The 21,213-nt window shown below is 43.0% G+C and overlaps 1 protein-coding gene across 2 annotated transcripts in view; it reads right to left on the reverse strand.

Moving 5' to 3' along the window:
* Positions 1 to 20,168, reverse strand: part of LOC120430535 (protein obstructor-E) — a 31,338-nt gene extending 11,170 nt beyond the window's left edge. The window contains exon 1 of one of the 2 annotated variants that reach the window (XM_039595649.2): positions 19,877 to 20,168. In XM_039595649.2, the coding sequence (XP_039451583.1) occupies positions 19,877 to 19,922 (46 nt within the window). In that variant the 5' untranslated portion in view covers positions 19,923 to 20,168. The remainder of the gene's footprint in view (positions 1 to 19,876) is intronic. The other variant, XM_039595648.2, reaches the window with a different exon arrangement.
* Between the last annotated feature and the right edge of the window lie 1,045 nt (positions 20,169 to 21,213).

Genomic DNA, 21,213 nt, shown 5'->3' on the forward strand with positions numbered 1-21,213 from the left:
TTGATATGTGTAAATTAGGTGAGTCACCGCGTTGCCCCCACAATGAGTCATGCATTATTTGCTAGATTGCTGCCTTTGGCACAATTTTGCACCGTAGAAAATAACTGATACTGTTTCGTCTACAAAGTGCAGTAAAATCCCAATCGTTTGACGTAGACTATTATTGTTTTTTCGTGAATTCAATTTAAGATCTTCAATTATTTGACTTCATAACAAAAAAAGTCTAACAAAATTATGTCAAATCATCAGACATGTACTTTACCGCAGTTGAATCTCAAAGCTAGAACTTATCACAGTGCACAAACTAGAATGCTTTTTTTTTATTCATTTTCTTGCACAAAGCCAGGTTTGCCATCAGACCTTGTGGTGAGTACAGTGTGAAAAATTCAGTAGCCACACTGCAGAAGGCAAAAGATCGAGTGCACCTTCAAAACACGGTGAAGGGAAGCTAATAATAAAATCAAATTTATAATGCACCAAATCCCTCCCTCTGAACTGCACTGCAACTGGAACAACGTGCCACCGATATGGCGAGATTTGGCTCGTTTCAGGGCGAGAGGAACGATACATTGATCTCATTGAGCTACCAGGTATGAGGTGTATAGTTGTTTGGAGACTTGTGCCCCTTCTAGGAAGATTGCGAATCGTTGTCTGATTTGAAGTCTTGCATAAGTTAATCGTATTGATTGTACACCCTAATATCTGTCAATTATCGAGACTGAGGTACATTTTGAGAAAATCAAACAAGAAAGAAATGTCTAATCCTGAAATTTGGTTGACATCTTTTACAGGGACTCTAGAAAGATCTTTGCAAAGTTTTCCAAACCTTTTATATCCGACATAATTCAAAAGGGAACAGTCTCTTTCAAGAGACTCAAGCAACATCGTCTAAATTCCACGAAATAGTAACAGTAGCGAATTTGGCAATCTCTTTCTAATTTACATCAAATTTGCCCCTGGATGTAGTCACGCCATACGGTAGCTTTGTCGAACAACGTTGCATCACAGAAGAGGTTCAAGTGAGGAGACTAGGTTGGGAACATCATACCAGAAAGGTCTTGTGCTGTTCCACTCTTCTTTTCCCTTTTATAAACTAGCAGTGAAATCGCTGCTGCACTATCACCGGTGTGTGCATACTATGCTATTGTACTACACGAGAAGAGAGAGCTGGTATTCTGGCAAAAAGGTAGAATCACAAAGTTGATGTAATATAACATTCACCTTTTGGCAATTTCGTTACCCAGCGAACGCGCGAGCTCGCTTCAAAAGGGGTTTTGCGCTGGGAGGTGGGTGGCATTTCTTTGCCGAGAGGTACATCGGATTTGATGGGGGTGGAGGAATAAAGATAATGCACGATATTACAAATAAGCAATAACAGAGATAATCTCCTGTGTTCGATGTCGAGAGCTGGCTGCCTTTCATGTTGTGCAACTTTACAGAAAGGGTTAAAGGAGCTTTGTCTTATCCACAGGGGAGCGGGAAACTGTGTCAGTGTGGAATCTCTTTCAACGTCGAGAACAAAGTTTAAATTTTGCACTGCAAAAAAATACTGTAAATAATACATGGAATGTCATGCAACAACTATTTTCAAAGAAGTCACGCAAATTTCTACGGAATTTTACACACATTTCATGCAAAACTAGCAACTTCACTGTGCTTCCGCACCATCAAAGCGCCGATCTGCCAATGCAAGTGATCTTTGAAAGGAAGCAAGAAGCTAAGAGATTTCGTTATCCCATCAAGAATCTCACTCGCTGTGCTAAGTCAGCTTTCCAACCTCAAATTCATCGCCACCAGACATGGGCGCATTTTGCATGGAATTTTATGCTATCCCTGTGCCTGGTAATTTCCTCCTCAAAAACAAAGGTACAATTTTGGCTCCCTGTAATTACAGAGCTGGTGGCAACGGACGCGATGAACGAGTGAATTAAATGTCAATCGTTGGGGCGAACAAAAAAAACGATTCCCACCCGGCCTGTCAACGCCAGCTTCCGGGGTTTGGTTTCACATTTCACAAATTGTATGCGAGTTTTTTTTTTTTTTGTGGAATTAAAATGTGTCGAATATTTAGCCCGCGGCATGATTACACAATAGTTTTGGAAAATTTAAACAAGCCATGTGCAGTTTTTTTTTGCAGAAATGGTATTCACTGATAGAGTTGGTTATGGAACGTTAAATGAAATTGGTTGACTGGACAAATCAAAGAAGAGTTTTTTTTTTCATTTTTGCAAAATTGACAAAGTGGAATATTAACCGCCAATTTGGTTTGCGAGTGAATGTTGATGGAGTTTTTGAGTTCAATTTTTTTGTCAAAAAGTAGGTTGTTGACTAGTTTAATATTTGATAGAGTTAGTTCTGTGTAAATCGAAAACCAGACAAACAAATTTGAAAGGACTAAAAGTTGATTCAAAATCTCAAACGAAGCTTAAAGCGCAACCTTATGTGCTTTTAATCAACATCTAGCAAATGAATTTCCACTCCACCGGTCTAACAGAGGAGAATGTCCTCCCACTCCGTTGATTCAGTGCCATTTACATCAAGCAGCAGCGGCTGTCAAGCAAACTGTTGCCGTTTTCGCAGTTCGTTAAGATCAACGCGGGGAGTGAATACGGTAAACATCAGTCAAATCAGTCCTCTGTCGGGACGTCACCGGCACTCACCAGCCTGCAACGGAGCAGCAGTGTTGCCAAACGAAACCTCAAACAATAAAAGCGTTCGAGCATGTAATAACAGCAGCAACAACACAGCTCACAGCAAGAAAGGAATGCCGTTCCGACGCGATCTCATCATGAACAGCAGCCAGAACTCATTTCGCCAAGTGCCAACGGACGGGGGCGTACGTACAAAAGCAAACTGCAATTCCTTGGAGGGTGGTGGTGTGTAGGTTGCGAGTCGCGCCAAGGGTTACATTCGTTCGCGCCAAACAACCCTTACCAGCGATGACGACCCAGGGTTCATAATGGTGTGCATATATTTGCACTCGACGTCGTGTCGTCAGCGTCGACCGGGAAGTGTGCACCCTCGTACGGGGCGGCGGTTGCTGCTGGACCACTTGGTGGCCTGGTGCCCCGAGAAAGGTGGTAGACTGCCTTGGAATTGCATCTCGTCTCCCACCACGCGGACGCGCGGTGTGAAGTGTGTGATTTTGCGAAACTTGCACTCTTAAGCGCGTGCACACACACATTCCACTAGAACGCGTGTGTGTATGTATTTGTACAACAAGAACAATCTTGTCTAGGACCTATAAACACGAAAGCCAATCTGCACTGCATTGCCTTAATTGGTGCACTAGGTGCTGGTGCTGCTGCTTTGATGCTGGTGTTCCGAGGAACGGTAAGCTGCAGCCTGTCTGGAAACCACGCGCCAGGTGAATTGAGTTCGTACGGATCGTATTGCGGACACGCGCTTTCATATGCACAAATGTGTGCGCTGTGGTCGTGGCGATGGCCGGCGTCTATTTTAAGTGTGTTTAAGAACGCTAAGTGGACCTCTCTGTTAGGGGGGGCTATCTTGTTGGAACTCGGCTTTTGAGCGTCGATTTGAATGCTTGGCACGGTGGTTCTGAACTCTTGTTTGGTAACGATTTCGCATTAAACTCCTTCATATTATAAATCCAAGTTTTATTAGAATATTACATAAGTAGAACAAAGTTAAACCATGGCCAGCAAAACCAGAACTTCGTTAATGAACATGACCCTTCCACCATATCAATGCTCGTTTAACATTTACTGTACTGAACGCTGACAAACCTAACCAATACATCAAATTCAAAATTCGGCTGGGAGAAAATTTTGGATTTTTGGAATGAAATATGCGTAACGAGAAAATTACCACATCACAAATATGAAACAATAAGCTACAAGCCTGAGTTTGGCGTTGAATTTGGATTGTTTAGTTTAGTAGACCACCGTTGACAATACAAATTTAAAAGCACATTTTTCTCTAGCCAAATTTCGAATTGAATTTATTTGCTAGGTTTGTCAGCGTTCGAAAAGTAAATGGTAGACCACCTGAACTAGTACAAATTTTGAACCCCAATACCTTTTAAAAAGGCACTCAGAAGTTGCATTGAAGTTGGATTTGACCATTTTCAAAAAAACTTTGAATGGGTCTTCAAATTACGACTAAATAACTTGCATAAATCTCAATTAATTAACTAGAAATTAATTAATTACTGCATTACCTGCCGAAAACTCAGCTACTTCCGATTACAGAGCGTACTGAAGGCACAAACTATAAGGCACCTTTAAATTTAACAAATTATTGGGAAATGCTTTTCCTACAAAGTTTATTCTTCAATTCAGGTGGTTCGTCACTGATGCATGTAAGTCAAAAATGCATGCAATATGTACAAGAAGCGAACCGAACTCCAAAACCTGAATTTTTATAATTTTCAAAATTTATGGTGCTATCTGCTACTGAAACCAATGATGCTATTTTTGGTGAGTGCTCCAGAACCGCACCAGAAAATGAAGCCCTCTGATTAGCCTGATTATTGCAAGAAGACCAATAATTATTAAATTTTCAATACATTTTCAAGCCGATTTCAAAGTAATATTGAACAATTATTCGACAACGTATATTTAAACTCTTATTTTGAAGTTCGCGTTTCACAATAAAACTCCATCCCACATCATTCAATTAATGCTGTGATTCCACGAAAATTTCAGAGCTTTTAATAGCTTCACCACCCATTCATCACCACCCGGGCACCAGAATATGTTCGATGATAATAAGTAACCAATAAGTAATTATCACAATTTTTATCACCCCCTCACAATCTATGATTTATGTTCACACTTTCGAAGCACCACCGTGCTCACGTGAGTAACGCAACACACACAAAAACGGGCACCGGAGAGGAAAATTCTTCCCATAAATTTATGTCCAACTAATGTCCTGGCTGGCATCCCGGTCACAGTAACCAAGTATTGCCAATAACGTTGGGCGCACACAACTTTTAAATAGTTTATTGATTTTTAATGAGCCCCCCGCAGCGGACTCCACATCTATCGTTCTACCCTGCCGTCCGATCGAACGGCCCTCCGGAGACTCATAATCATTTGCATCACACACACACACACTCACAAACACCCCGGTTGATGAACTGTGCGGGTTGGCAGCACTGGCCTATGAGGTGCAGTGCTTTCGTGATGCTTATCAGATAATTATGAAATGCATCGTGCAAAATGCAACTCCCCCTCAACGTCTCTTCACCCGTTCCGAGCAATCGCATCTGCCAAAACTGTTGCAACAGTCCTGCCATCAGCCGCTCAACAGTGTTGCCAGCAAAAAGTGTGAAATTCCTTCGCTTATTAGAGCAAATCGATCGACACCTGCCACGGCTGCTTTTTTTTCTGCACACCAGCGCTCGCAAAATTGTATTGTTTGTTAACACATGTTATCGATTGTTGGCCCCTCTGTGCCAACAATGCCGAACCACCATTGCTGGCAGAAAAAAAAACTGACGCAAAATTGCTCAATTTATCGCTTGAAAGAGATTCAATTCCAGTGGCGGCGCGCGACTGAGGAAGAAAAGTGCGCAAAACACAAACAAATAACAGCAAAAAAATAGTAACATGCTCTGCCGCGCTGCCATGCCATTTCTTGCCACACTTTCAACAATTTATTAAAAATTGAAAGTGAAAAAGCTGACTGCATAATAGAGCGGGTACTGTTCACTCTAATGCTCTGACGTCAAGGTTGCCGGCGCCGATTTCCTGCTAGAGAAAGGGTTGCCGAAAAGGGTAGAGGTTGCTAAACTTTAATTGGAATTGTCACAGTAAATAGTTGGGTTTTTTTTTGAATCAAATTGTACTACAAAAAAAAAATGATTAGGTTTTGGTTTTTAGAATATTTTGAAAATATACAAAAAGCTAATCATTTTCGCCAAAGGCACAAACATACACAGCAAAAAATCCGATGGTAAAATCGCATGCAAAAGCATGCACATCACCTTCGTCAAAAAAGACACTTAATATTACACACTGCATGTACAATTTTTGCAAACACAAAAAAAGTGGCAACCGACGGGATTCAAACCCAACACCAACAGTACGGACTGGCGCCTTAGTCCGCTCGGCCATCAAACCGATGAAGAATGGTAAGGATAAACGCATATATGAGCTTGACATTTCGGTCAAGTAGGTTTCCCATACTGATGGGCTACACATTTCAGGGTGTAATATTACATAGAATTTCATAAAGTAATGCATAGAATATTTTACACCGCGGCCTTTTACACGCAGCTGGATTACTAATTTTTTAGCTGTGATACACAAATAAAACGGACACATTCCGCCGTGACGTTGCAACGCTTTGACTTTTCTTTTTTCAGTTTTTCTGCTGTAACTCAAAAAATACATTGAAAATGTACATATGTTATTACAGATTCGGAAAGTACATTAAATTTCCTATAAGAAACAATGTTGAAACTTTATTTTAAGCGAATATTCTATTTTTGAGAGGGGAATATGTAGTGTGACGTTGCCACGCGTGACTTTTTCTCAATCCTGACCCAATTCATGTTTCGCCATTAACTCTGCTCTGTTAAACGACAAATTTGGAGTTCTTCTTCCATTTTTAGTGTAAAATTGGCCTACAAATTGAATCATTAGTTTTTCGAAAAAATCTAACCTCGATTTTTAAAGACCACTTACATTTCGTGACGTTGCAACGCTCAGTTTTCGAAAACAGGGTTTTTCGTTGCGTTGCAACGTCACGAAATTTTAGTTTCAAAATAAATCATAGTTTTTGTTAGTTTGAACAACTGTAGGTTAAGATTTCATTATAAGACATTAATAGACAGTACAAGGACATGTGAATTAATTGGCCCGCCCATGTAAAACCCCCTCCCCCTCTCTATACCGCACAGTAGTAGTACGATTAACGAAGTTTTTCAACGTGTTTTTAAAGTAAAAATTAATATTTGTATTATTCCATTATCACGAAGGACCCCCCCTCCCTTCTCCCCTCCTCTATCATGTAATGGGACGTCCATGCATTACGTAACTGCGTAATATCAAGGGGGGGGGGGTTCGAGGATTTATACCAAAAAACGTATCGGAAATGTATTACCAGGGGGTGGAGAGGGTCTAAAAATATAAATGTTTTGTTACGTAATGCAAGAACGCTCCCTTAATATTTTAATGGTTTTCAGCAATTTACAAAAACGTGGAAGTTTTAGAAGGGAGGAGGAGCTTCAAGTTGTCAGGAGGGCTGAAATTTATAAATAAAGTGCCCATATCGTTTGTTAATGGCCCCTAAGGGGTGATCTGCAAACAACGTAACTTATTTTGTTGACTTTTGTGCTTTTTAAATTAAATTTGAGGAAATAATAAAACTGTTTACCTGCCCCACAAAACATTTTTAATTGCGAACAACTAAACGTTGCATACAACTTATTTAGGTAAGGGTTCGTCCAACAACAAAGTTACAAAAGTTTGTAAAAAAAAACAATCGAATCACGTGGTTTTTAATTGTTTAGTGAATTTCACTGTAATTTGGCCTACATAAGGGTGTGGGATGAATCAGGTTATCATAAAAGGGCCATCCAGTAACAACGTGATAACTTGTTAGAAAGTTTTAGAATTTTTACACCTGGTGAGAATCGGTCTATTTTGATTTGTTCAACAAGTTTCTAAAAATACCTACTTTTTCGAGTTGCATACAAACTTAAGTAAAGGAATTTGTGAATGACCCATGTACAATTCTTCTGTAAATATGCTCGGAAACATTATATAAAAAATATATAATATTTAGTATCCTTTTATCTTCAAAACCAACTACGCATACACCTTTTTTGCCATGTGACCAATATGATTTAAAATTTCGTGACGTTGCAACGCAAACTTAAACCTGTTGTAACTTTGGATCTAGACAACCAATTTAGTCGCTCTAGGTTGCATTTGAAAGCTCTTTCCAAGTACAAAGAGCATCCAAAATATCAAAATGATTGAATGTTTAGTTTTCTGTTGGCATAAACAACTGTCCATTTTTCGTGACGTTGCAACGCAATAACATGGTAAACTTACACTGCCCATGTTCGCATAAATGTCCCATATGCAAAAACAGCAAGCTGAGAAAAACGCTAAACAAGTTTGTCCCACACATAAGGCTACGTGTTAAGTTTTCACGAAAAAACTGGATTTCCTCCTGATTTCTGGAACAAAGTACTGGATGTTATAGGCTCTTTCGAAAGAGCACACGATTTTGAACCAAACTGCATCAATAACTCAAAAGTGACGAAAATGCATATGGGACATTTATGCGATCATGGGCAGTACACTAGTTTGAAAAAATACTTGACTTAAGATAAACTGCAAATCCATTACATTTCCGTTTAGTACATTTAAAAACCTACAAAATGCAATCAAAAGAATAATTTTGGGATTTTATTTCGCTGAAAACCAGTAGTTTTTAGAAAAATGTTTTAAAACGATGATTTTATCACGAATTGATGCATAACTTAACCAACTTGTTCATAACGATATTCAAATGATCAATTATTGAAAACCATGATTTTTGAAGCTTTAAGTAGTCTAGAATCGAGGAAAAATATCCAAATAGCTCATACACGCTTTTCAAATTTCCATCCCCAGGTGTACATTGCCGGAGAATGTGTCAACGACATTTAGAATAAATGTAACTCAAGAAAAATATATTTAAAAAAAAACTCCTTGTTTACAAATTCAGAACAAAATTCAGAGAACCTGTAAACTTATACTCCATAGTGCAGACCCGACGAAAATTTACCGCTCAAGAAAGTAGTACATTCCTTTACAGCGGATGTGGAGCTTGTTATTCTTGGCAATTTCCAAGCAACTCGGCTGCGGCGGCATTTCACGAAGAATGAAGCAGACGTTGGCAGTTTTCCGCTTCCGAGGGGTCCACCAACGAGTAGCTACTTTGATTTTCGAACGCCGCGAACGACGACGGTTCAATTCCGAGGAAGAACATAAAAAGGGCATCCCAGTGTGCTTTGTCGTTTGTGGGGTGAAGGTGACGCAGCGCCCCCGATACAATTCGATCGAGACATGGAGTAAATAAAAGTCTGTTTATTTTCAATTAAATGGAAATACACATTCACCTTCGCAAGGGAGCTGTTTTTTCCGCAAGAGCAGGAAGAAATGTGTGCTCGAACAGCACAAGAAAAATCAATTTCTTGGAAGGTTGAACCGATCAGCAGTGCGCTGTAATGGTTTGTAAAGCGCCCCCTTTGCGCCCCAAGTAACGCCCTCTGCAGACGTCGTCGTCGGAATCGAAAGAAAACCTCTCAACTCACCGCGCGCGCGCTCTATGTTATGCAAACCAGTGTCAAAGTCACCCCACCCTCGAATATCTGGCATTCTTCTCACTTTCAACAGATTATGTCAATTTATTATGAAAATTACGGCTCGTGATGACAGCCTGAAAAGTTACGTAATCGCGCGGATTATTGAAAGATGATCACCGCGCCGCTGTTTACACCTACGACTCCAAGGTGGGACCCACATTGCACAACCCCTCCATAAAGAGGGGAGAGCCCCCCGGGGGGAAGACAAACCTAGATCGAAACTTGTTTTCCGCGACCTCCACTTCTCGCCCACTTTCTTCGGCGATGACCCCGATCCAAGCAACCGCAGAATGTGGGTCTGTTTTTGGGTTGTTTTCTTTTGCGCTCTCCATTACATCACAGCAGGCACGGAGATGAAAATTTCGCTTTCATTAGCGTGGTGGCGGGCGTGGTCGAACTGGGTCGCAGCATGCCATGAAGAAGTGGTCAGATAGACAGCAGCTGTGCGGAGAGTTCGATGGCTGACCGATTTCACCCCTCAAAAGTAGGTTGATGAACGCTTAAGTTGGACGTCGGCGTCGACGTTGTGTTGTGATGGCGCATGATAAATTTTGCTCTGCACGTTCGGCAGGTCAAGATGGCGTTTGCGCCAAGCTACGACCATCACATCAAAGTGCGTACAGACGATGGCCGATAAGAGTGGCCGCGCGCGGCCAAACCAGTTTACCAGAAGCAGACGGCCGTCATGGTCATTGGCCGCGGCAGCGGCTGCGGCGGTTGGTTAGTGGGACAACCGAAGTCGCGTAGACGACTTTCTTGGCACTAATCACGTTTGACAGATATGAGCAGCGTTTAAGCGTGTCGGCGCATATGAGTTTGGAAAATTGCCCAATGTTGCTCATTAGTCGAGCAAACAACGCGAGTTGGGTAATGGACGCGGCACTTGCCGTACAGTTTATTGTTGTTTTTTTTTTTCGCGGAGTTTTGCTTTCGTGAACCGAAACAACATTGTATTCGTTTCAATACGGAGAAAGATGGTTTATGTGCATTACCTTTTCCCTAATGCAACGGCGGGGCTAATTGACTGTTTGTACGGTCGAAAAATGTTACTTCTGTTTCGTGTGCCGTAACCGAGCGTTTTGATACTGATGATAGGTTGGCGTAGGTGGTTCACCTTTCCAACGGCTACCATGTTTGGCTGCGAGGTGTGCCGCTTGGTAACGAAGTAGGCTTTGGGGATTTTGCAATCTTGGCATGCTTTGGGTGAGGCTGTTAAACTGGCTACTTTGTTGAAAAATATGGTTGATTTTTTAGAGCAGCATTTAAATTTGCGGTAAAATTATAAATTTTGATACTTAAGATTTGGATTTCATCCATTCTACTCAAATTTCTTAGCCTCGATTGTTAACATTTAGTCAAAGCGCGTCGCCGTTTGGACACGAACGTAGAAAAGATAAATACTATAATTGTAAGCAAATTCTGCAACAGCTTCTGCTCTAGAAACGTGAGACATTTTCCCCGGCATGTGACGGCACACATCACAAAAGGCGAGATTGTCCCGGTTGCACGCTCCGTCCCAAATGGCATAATAGTGCCCGGGAAGATGATGATGTCTCCGACGACTTGCACACACCCCCACCGGTGTACCGTGTGTGCTCCCGGAAGTGGAATCTATAAATAAATAGACGACACTCTGGCACAAAATGTTGACTCTGTTGTCGCATTTCTTTCCGGTGGGGTGGAGTGGGTTTTGGAAGGTGCATCACTTCACTACTGCTGCGCGCTCTAGTCTGTATTAATATTTCATTTCCAGTGCCGTTTTACCAGGAAGGAACTGGCAGCAGAAGTCGGAGCTACTTCCTTGTAGCAACGAAAAAGCATCCACATTAGATCTCATGACAATAGAGATAAACTACAGCAGGAGTTTGTCCCCCTTTTGGAGTATGTGCATGTGCGAGCAGTAATCTGAACTGTTGGGCCCCTTTCCACCCCAGTCCCAACAGTCACGTGTGAGGAAAGAGCTCATCATCAACACTGTCGGTCCAACCGAGTGCCCGGTTGGGGGTTGAGCATTAATATTTAATATTCATTAGTCTACTGGGCAGGCTCACTCATGCCGGGGGAGATTTGTCCTAGAGGGGAGCTATCAATGTCAACGCAGCCAAGTGAAGTGGTGCTGAAAGAAGTAGGGTAGGTAATTACAGTGTGGAACAGTGCAGCGAAAGTGATAGCTTTCCACTCTCCGCTTGAAACCAGGAAGCGGTAATTGGCCAGGTTTTGCAGGTACTGACACTAATTCCAATCGATCGGGACAAATTGCTCGAGCAAAACTCGCTCACCGCGATTGACGTGGGGCAGGTAATTTCACCGTTGATCTTGTCACGAACTTGGGGTTTGCGGAGAGTCACATCTCATTAGCCTTCAACTTGAAGACCCGTCTCCGGACTAGTTTCACGGCGGCGAAGATCACGCGCGCGTGTCAAAAGTGGATCAACTTGAGCGGTGTTCGATGAAGGTGATCAGGAACAGAACGGTTCAGAAAAATTTGACCACATCACCAGGCAGGTCGCCAACTCTATCGCCGAGCAGGGTCTCAACCCCTGGCGAGAATGACATAATCCGGAGAGGGGGGCGCCGCGGCCGTGTTGTGTCACTCGTACGGCATGTACGGTGACTAGACCGGGGTCTAGAAGTTGTTTTTGCTGCTGCCGAAAGAAGGCAGAAAAGGCAAAAATGTACACAAATCGACGGCGAGCGCGCGCCGCCACATTTGTTCATGCAAGAAGAGTGAGCGCGATCGACCGGGTTCGTTGTCTGTTATGCAACTCTCCGCGCACGCCGTAACGACTCGTGAAAGTCTCCATCATCGTCGTCGGGGCCGTGTGCATATAATCTGGGTATGGCGGGCGCGATTTTTTTTTTCGCAATTCATTAACATGGAACGAGAGCAGCGACCTCCCTTCGAATTTGCGAAAAATATGGCGAATGCAAATGGGAGGAAAACCACGCCCGTTGATCTGTGGTTTTAGGAGATTTTTTTTATTGCGGGGGTGATAAACAAGAAATTAGACAACTTTCACTTTTGTAGCGCAAGTGAGTGGGACTCGACCGCTAATCAAATCTCCCGTGTAAATTAAGCTAGCTGATGCGTTTGATGGATATCTGGCCAGGATTGTTCATCACCAGTGCATGCAACCATAGCCATCCATCATTACCTCTTACGCAGCTGAACTAGGCAAAGGTCAGAATCTCTTGACATTTAATGTTCAAAGGTCTATCCATCCATCGAACGCACAAACACAGTACCGTTTGTATTGGGAAGAGATTGTGCATAAATTAAATAAATTAAGTTGCATTCAATTAGATTCATCCATCCATTCTCTTCCAGTGCCCACTGACCGTTCGCCAATCAGATAATGACATTGTCTGCTAGAAAGCCTTTCGCTTCCTTATGGAGCGAGATGTATTTATAGACCCGGCTGCCATTCCGCAGTAAGTGGTGCGCATACCTCTCACCTAATGGATGTGAGAGATATCAGAGTGCTGCAGCTCTTGGAGCCTAGTGGCCCGCGACAAGAATTAGTGTGAGCAGCTCGGCGGTAAACATTCTATGTTTATTTATGTGTTAATTAAATTCTATTATACATTGATGCTCACATGCGGTGCCCCCGTTCTTCACAGTGGGTGCAATTACCTCACATTTCTGACCCACTTTAACCACCAACGTTGGCAGCGGCGTTGGTGTTGACTTCGGTCAGGCCGAGATCTTGGGGCCATCCGGTGGGCACTGATTCGCGTAAAATACCGCCCAAATGTCAAGCATAAATATTCGAAACATGTGCGAGAGTTATTTAAGGACGGTACTAACTAACCTGCGTGCGCGCGCGCGGTCACGTGGGGTTCATGCGGTTTTTGATATTAACGGTGGTCTAGTAGTTCTATCGCTTATCAATTGAACAAACATGTTCAAACTTTGTCTATGATTTGTATGAGAGTATTAATCTACAATTTTGTAAAGTCCAAAACAGGTCAAACATTCACGAATGCCTAATTAAGACGTTCAAATTTCGTGGCCATCAGAGCACAAACCCCAATTACTCACACCACGGTCGACTTTGATCTGTGTGAGCTCGCTACCGGCCACGTACATTACCTTTCATTCATTTAACATCATTTATCTCCCCAATTCCCCTGTCTAGGTGCGCGTGATTATCCTCCACGCACCACACCGAGGGTGTCAATAAGCTGAACCCACAACAACAACCGTGGGACACACGCTGGACCTCTTTGAAGGCAATCTATCAACACCTTGGTCGGGCCAAGTCCACACGACGAATTACACCCACCTCGGGCAGCTCTTGATAATCGCGATAAAATGATTAATTAACGATATCTTGGTGGCACCCTAGTGTGTATGTGTGTGCGAACGCTCACGTGATTCACTGTCGGATCCGATCGAACCCGGTAGTAAATGGCTTTGACATGTTAGTTTTGAAGTAATTAAATTAATCAACCATATCAATCTTCAATCTGCGGAAGGGCTCTAAACACGGCGTGAATCTGGTCCGACACCGTACGGGGTTCCCAGAACGATGACGACGACGGCGTGCTGTGTTGGCCAATCTCATCTATTATGCAGATGATTTCCACCTGGGGAAGCCGCCAAAGGAGAGGTGGGTGGTTTGCAAATCCGTCAAATGTTTGATTATTGTAATTAAATTTGTCTCCCTTGAAGGGGCACTTTGAATGGTTGAGCTGCTATCAAGAGATATCGCAGATATCAAAAATCAATAATCAACGGCGCGGTGTCACTACCAGCATGCAGTCAATTGTGGTTTCTCGATTGGCGCCGGAAGGCATTCTGGAAGCTACTTCATGTAATGCACTGTAAGAAAAGGACCAAATCGACAAAGAATTGAAAAGGCTAAACATTTAAAACTTATACCAATAGCCATTCCTGCTAGCGCACACCCTGTCAGCGCAAAGATTTGGGTTCAAATTCAGCAAGCGTCACATTTCTAAAAAAAAAATTGCGCTGTGCCCCCAACATAATGACAAAACAAAAGCAGCCTTTGAGTAAACACACTCACACACACACGTGTGTGTGTGTTGGTGCGTGCTGTGATGGCGCTGTGAAAGATTAATTTCACCTTTCAGCATCACGCTTGGTTACTCTGACGGTGCTGCCATCTTCTGCCACCCGAGATAAGGATAAGATAAAAGGATTCCCACCGCCCTCACACACGGCCTCCTCTGATTATACGAAGCGCGAGCGCGCGCTCTCGGAAAATCCCTGCAGCGACACGTGGAGCATCAACACCAGGCACCACGCCGTGAACAAAGTCAAGCAAAACGGGGTGACATCAAGTTGATTGACTGGTGGGTGGGCTGTGCGGGTGTGTGTGTGTGTTGTTTGGTTTTGACAGCAGTTTTCTATGTGAAAAGTAATTAAAATACGAGCTGAAAAGGATTTTTTCGGGTGACAATTTCTATGAATTATTTTTCAACCACTTTTTGCTTGTTTTTAAGCGATTCTTGAATCATTATTTGTAACTGAATGTTGAAGGTGCAACAGTAGTTCTGTGGTCAGTTTAAAGCATTCTAATTGAATGAAATTACGAGAAAAAAAAATGCTTCAACCAACTAACGAGATTAAATCACTGTCAGTGGCATTTTTCAGTGCTTCAAGTTCGACCCGTTAATGACATCGATGCAAATTGCACAAATCTCCCCCACTCCTCCTACTTCTGCCGTTACAGTTTCCGGCTTCGAAGCGCCGAATAGTTACGGCCCCGCGATAATTGCACGTGATTGCTACAAATGCCGCAAATTGAGAAGTGCAATTGAAGTCCTCCAGCGGCAGTAGTACCAGAGCGCCAAAGTGGATGCAAAATAATTTAATCATGGCTCCATTCACTTCCCGGCTGCTGCTGCTGCTCAGGAAGAGAGTCGAGGGGCAGAAAAAAAACTGCTGCGCGAAATAACAGCAACCGAAAAAGCGACGTTGAAGAACACTGCCGTTGAAGTTTCGCTCCTTGAGTGAAGTTTGCAATAATTGAATAAAATAGTACTTGTGAGGCTGACGGGGAGGAGGAAAAAACCTTTCTTCTTGAAGCATCAAAGACTCGAGCAAAAGCAGCATCTCAGGAGTGCTGTTCAGCCTTGTGGGATGTGCGCTGCTCCCCTTCTCGCCTAATCGGACCTAATTGGTTTAGTGTGTTCGGAAACATGCGAGTAACAAGCGAAACTTTCAGCACAGGTGAAACACTGCCGGCAGCTCAATCATGAAAACAAAATACCCAATAACAATAAATCTCACAGTTTAGAGCTGTTTGGACGATGCCGAAACTGGGCAGCAAGAGAAAAAAAACGAGGTGCAACACCACAACAACACGATCGATAGTTAATTGATGGAAAATTGCAGCAATTTTCATTAGGCGATTATCTGCTTTTCCTTTCTTCGAGTCGGTTCGAGCTGGTGGCGACAACCGGGTGAAGAACTCGACAGCGGCAGGACAAAATGTTGGAAATCGTCTTGAACTGCTGTGTGTCTTGACCAGAAAGTGGTTCATTGAGTGGGGAAGGGAAGCGCTGCTGACTCGAATCCGGTCCCGGATGACGAAATAGTGTGGAGTAGAGTACACTCAGTTACTTGAAAAAATAATTTAAAACATTCAAAAGAGGGGAAACTTTTCCTCATCATTCTAAAGTATTACCTTATGAGTGGAAAAATTTGTTTCGCCTTTTTTTGCACATTGTAATGCTTTCTTCTGAATTATGGAAAAAAGAAAGGAACATTCCTTCACTCCCTTCCAATTCCAATTGAAAACTTGCTGAAATTTCAGCAAACTTTTGCAGTTCCACATACTGTCACATAAAATTTCAGTAGTGCAATATATAAACCGAAAACGAACATAAGAATCAAACCCAGCACCAACAGTAAGGATTGGCGCCTTAGCCCGCTCGGTCAACATACCGATGAAGAATGGAAAAGATAAACGCATATATGAGCTTGACATTTCGGTCAAGTATGTTTCCCATACTGATGAGGTACACATTTCAGGATGTAATATTACATAGAATTGCATAAAATAATGCAACATTTATTTTACACCTGGGCCTTTTACATGCAGCTGGATTACTACTTTCTTTGCTGGGTAGTTCTCGTAAATTAAAAAAGCTTAAACTTGCAACTGAGTGTACAGCACAGTAGAGCGGAGCGATGACTATCTTGATGCAATGATCTCGATCCAGACTGGAAAGATGTGGCGTTTTCCTTGGGAGAGGGTGTGTTTGGCCACGAGCTGGATCAGCTTGTTGCTTCGAACCAATTTCCAGCAAAAGAAGCGACCCACAAGGAGTGATACAGTAATGAAAAAGCACTTTGTGTCGTTTGTCGTCTACTACATCTCGAGGAGAGCTCAGAGCAGGGCAAAAAAGGGGTCGACTGTTTCCGGTGCTGGCTTCAAGTGCAGTGCTTCTTTCCACAAGTGACCAGTTTTTGCTGCCCCCCAACCGACACACACACTTTCATTTATCTTTGACGGACAAAGCCTCATTAAGACGAACTACTCCGGGGGAGATCATCGACAAAGTTGGAACCGGTAGTTCACTTTGTCAATTTTACTTCAAGAGGTTTTTCCCTTTTCCACAACAGTGGGTAATTCGCTCAACAAGAAGGAAACCTGTTGGGGTACTTTTTGCACATCAGAAAAGGGAGACATCACTTGAGTTTAGGGGGAACAGAGGGACGAGATTTCAATCAGGCAAATTAACTAATTTGATCACGCATTTGTGAGCACCACCGTGAACGAGGGCTCGCAACGGGACGGGTGTTTTCAGACGATGATGGTCAAACGATAGCACCCTGTCAACGAACTGCAGAGTGCGGCTGACGTGGCCACAACGGGCGCGCGGAGACATCATGAATAATCCGGAACGTGCCGGGAATGCAAAGCTCGGTGCTAGATTTATTTGTCGCGTAAATTCGTCCAAAAGTGACGACTCTTCTGTACCCCCTTCAGTTGATCGGGTGCATACGGGATGATGTCCACAGCGTAACAGACTAAAATTACTTTATAGGCCTGTTATTTCTACGAAGCTCGACAAAACGTTCAGATCCCCCGACCTGATGAATACTAATTCAAGAGTGTTACTCAATGGCGCGCAACAAAATATGCAAAAATTGGCACAAAACCCCGAGAAAAAAGTGTTAACCTTCCTGTCCACTATCGAATATCTCCACCCAGAACTCGTCAACCGAACTATCAAATTCAAGGCCCACCACTTCCAAGCGGATCTCCACGATTCCACTGCTTCAAAACTGGTTCCCCCGAATAAAAAAATAACCAAAAAATGTGTCACAATCGTTACATAATCCACCGTGGACCCCTCCCATGCCCCCCACAATCTCAATGGACACACTCCGTCCAAGGTCAATCTCTGTCGGCAAAATGTGGCCACGGTCTCCACGCCACGCCGTGCGATCCTAATGACTTTTGCTAATTTAGCCGTGTCGAGATAAGCCGTGTCGGCCGCGCAGCTGCGCACGCAGATCTGGTTTTACAGGTCGTCGTAGCGCGCGTGTTTGAGAGTCAACACCACGCCCAAATTAAGCCCCACGGGCGTTGGGGACGGGCACGCTGGTGTGGTCAACACCGGCCAAAGTGAGGGGATTTTGCTCTCTTCTCCGAAAAGTGGCTGACCTTAACTTACATATTCGGAGTCGGGCTGTGCCGGGTGATGTTACGAAATGACATCAGATCTGTTTTTTTTTTATATATTGATAGTCAACTCATGCTAATTTGCATGGCAAGAGAATTTAGATTTTCATAAATAGTAATGATTTATGGTGGTCAGAATGTTTAATTCATTTCTGTAAGCTTGACTATGTGGCAGTGCGTGGCCGAATGGTTACGCTGCCCGCTTTGTAAGCGGATGATTCTGGGTTCGATTCCCATCTGCTCCAACCTTCCATCGGATGAGGAAGTAAAATGTCGGTCCCGGCCTTGGTTGTAAGGCCGTTAAGTCATTCCAGGTGTAGGAGTCGTCTCCATGCCATAAGGACAAACAACACACCTAACCAAGCCTACTCCGGTGGAATCGCTGGCGGCGGTTGGACTCGCAATCCGAAGGTCGTCAGTTCAAACACTAGGGTGGAAGGTTCCTTGGAGTAGAAAGAGGTTTGGGTGCTCTCCCCATTCAAGCCTTCGGACTCCTAGGTTCGAGCAGAAACTTGCAATAGAGACCACAAAAGACCCAAGGGTCGTTAATGTGGATGGTTTGATTTTGAAGCTTGACTATATTGACTGTCTCGGTGGAGTCGCTGGTAGGCAGTTGGACTCACAAACCAAAGGAATCCCGGGGTGGATGGAAGCTTAGGTGTAAAAAGAGGCCTCAACAATCAAGCCTTCGGACACTAAGTTTCGAGTAGGAATCTCGCAATCGAGAACGCCAAGGCAATGCTGTAAAGCGAATAATTTGATTTTGCTTGAAGCTTGAATTTAATAATTTCTAATGAATATAAATATGACGTATCCGTTTATTAATTTTATTACTTTCGTTTTTTTGTTGTCTGATTTTTTACTTATTCTGTTGTTTCGCATGATTATATAATTATTCTTACCGTAATCTGGGGTGGATCGGGACTACAGTCTGAATAGGGACAGCAGTTTTTAGAGCACTTAAAGCTTTTAAATTTGGAAATGGATGTACACATTTTGTTGGCCTGAGTCTGTTCTAACCGAAACCATCCAGAAAAATCAAAATATTGTGCTCCAACATGGTTAAATCTGCTGTCCCAATTCGCCCCAAGTGTCCCGATTGACCCCAGTTTACGGTAACAATATATTGTTACAATATATTCTTACAAACATTGTTACACATTTAGGCCCATTCGAAAGTTTGTATTTTTTTAAATAATTTAATAATACGATTTTTAATATAGATGTTTAAGGTCAATGTTGTAAAAAGATAAAAATGCAGAGCAAACTGACTCAGTTTTCACTCACAAAACATTTGACGCAAAATTTGGAACGCACTTGGGAATATCCACCATTTATTGAATAAATCAAAGTATGAATCAAAGAATTATTATATGAATTATTATTATATTATCATAATTTTCAAATTTCTTCACAAATTCCTAACGACATATTTTAAAAACTGCACACATCAATCAAGTCCAGTGCATTGTGCAACAATCAATTCATCGTTCACTTCAATCAATAATCCGCCCATGAATGTATGCATTCGTGCAGGAAAAGATCACAATAGACTTTTGGCAGCATTTTTTTCCAACGCCGTTCAATTGTTCTGTCTGGCTGGCTAAACGAAACTGTTCCTTTCACTTGCCAGCAAACAACAACTCCCTGAACGGCTATCACTAGACAATATCTTAGATCTTCGAGTTGAGATCATTCTGCTCAAATCCATTAGAGGGCAAAACACATAGATTTCCTCGTGTTGTCTCACTCTTGCAACCGATTGCAGACCGCAACGATTATTCACAGATTTGTTTTCAAAGTCCACATCCCCAGCACAATTTCAGCAGTTTACATTCTTTGAGACGTTGTTAATTTTTTTTGATGATTTTCTACATACCGGCTCCAAACAAAGCGACCACAAAAACTATGCTGTACTTCATCATTTTCGCCACACCACTTCTTCGTTCGCTTATCAAAAAGCTAAACAGAATGTCCTTTGGGGGTTATTCCACCGTCAAATGTCCACACAATTTTTGCACACTTTGCTTCCTGATCCTTGCGGCACACACACACAATCCTTGAGTCAGCGGGGACTAATCTCCGTCTGCACACACCAAACTACGGCTTCTTCTCAAAAGGACACCTCCAAATTGTTGCGAACGCTGCAAAACCTCTAAGAAAACTGTATTAAAAGGTAATTTTACAATCGGTTTTTATACCCCAGTAGGTGGAAAAGGCCAACCCGAGAGCCACCACACGACACCTCGGCGAACTATCCTCGGCGACGAAATCGCGTCGATCGCGTCGCACTCTTTCGTCGACATCGTCGTTTGCGCATTCGGTTCAGGTTCCCCCGGCCTAAGCCGAACGCGCCGATCTAGCGCACTCCTTCGGCTTGGGGTCTTGGCGCGCTGCATCGAGTCGGGTGTGGGACTCGACTTTGCTCACTCTCTTTGGCAGTGTGTGATGCTCCTTTTGCGGGGAGTACCCAGTATGAGGTAGAGATCGCGAAGGGGGGCTCAAATTGTTAGCTCGCGCGGTCGAAAACAGTATTGAGCCTCAAGAGAACATACTGCACACACACGCTGCAGTTTGATTGTGTGTTGGAAGAGAGCGTGCTTGATGTTGCTTTTCTTAGAAAAAAGGTAAACTACCAACAGCCAACCGGCTAACGTGCCACGGGTCCCAAAGTTGCAAACACGGTAGGAATGCAAGGAAGTGCTGAATGGGTTTTGGAAATGATTTAACGAGTTTAGTTGAAATCTTATGTGTGCATCTGCAACTTTAATTATGGTAATATAGACAGTTATTCCACGGCTATGACTCATCGTTTGTGGTTTGTTTCGTTTATTTACTGTTTCATTCGATGGAAATGATTGTAGTACTCTAACTACAGTACACCCAAAGGAAAAATATATCTCAAAATCTGCAACAGTGGATTTGCTGCAGAAAATGTCACATTTTGTAACATTTTTTGCAGCAAGCCCGTAGATCATTTTTGCCCGCGTGTAAACATTTCAGCGATCTGCAGTTCTCACCAACACATATAATGCTGGCTCGAGAAGAATATGTTGGTGCTCTTTCTCTCACATTTCATCAAGCGTCCATGGCGCGGTGGTAGCGTGTCGGATCAATAACCAAAAAGTTGGTGATTCAATCCTCGTTCTGCTAAGGGTTTTTTTGTGAAATACAACCAAAAAGCCGTCGGTAATGTCGATAATTGTCGGTAACGGG

Source organism: Culex pipiens, chromosome 1, assembly GCF_016801865.2.
Source record: "Culex pipiens pallens isolate TS chromosome 1, TS_CPP_V2, whole genome shotgun sequence".
NCBI lineage: Eukaryota > Metazoa > Arthropoda > Insecta > Diptera > Culicidae > Culex > Culex pipiens.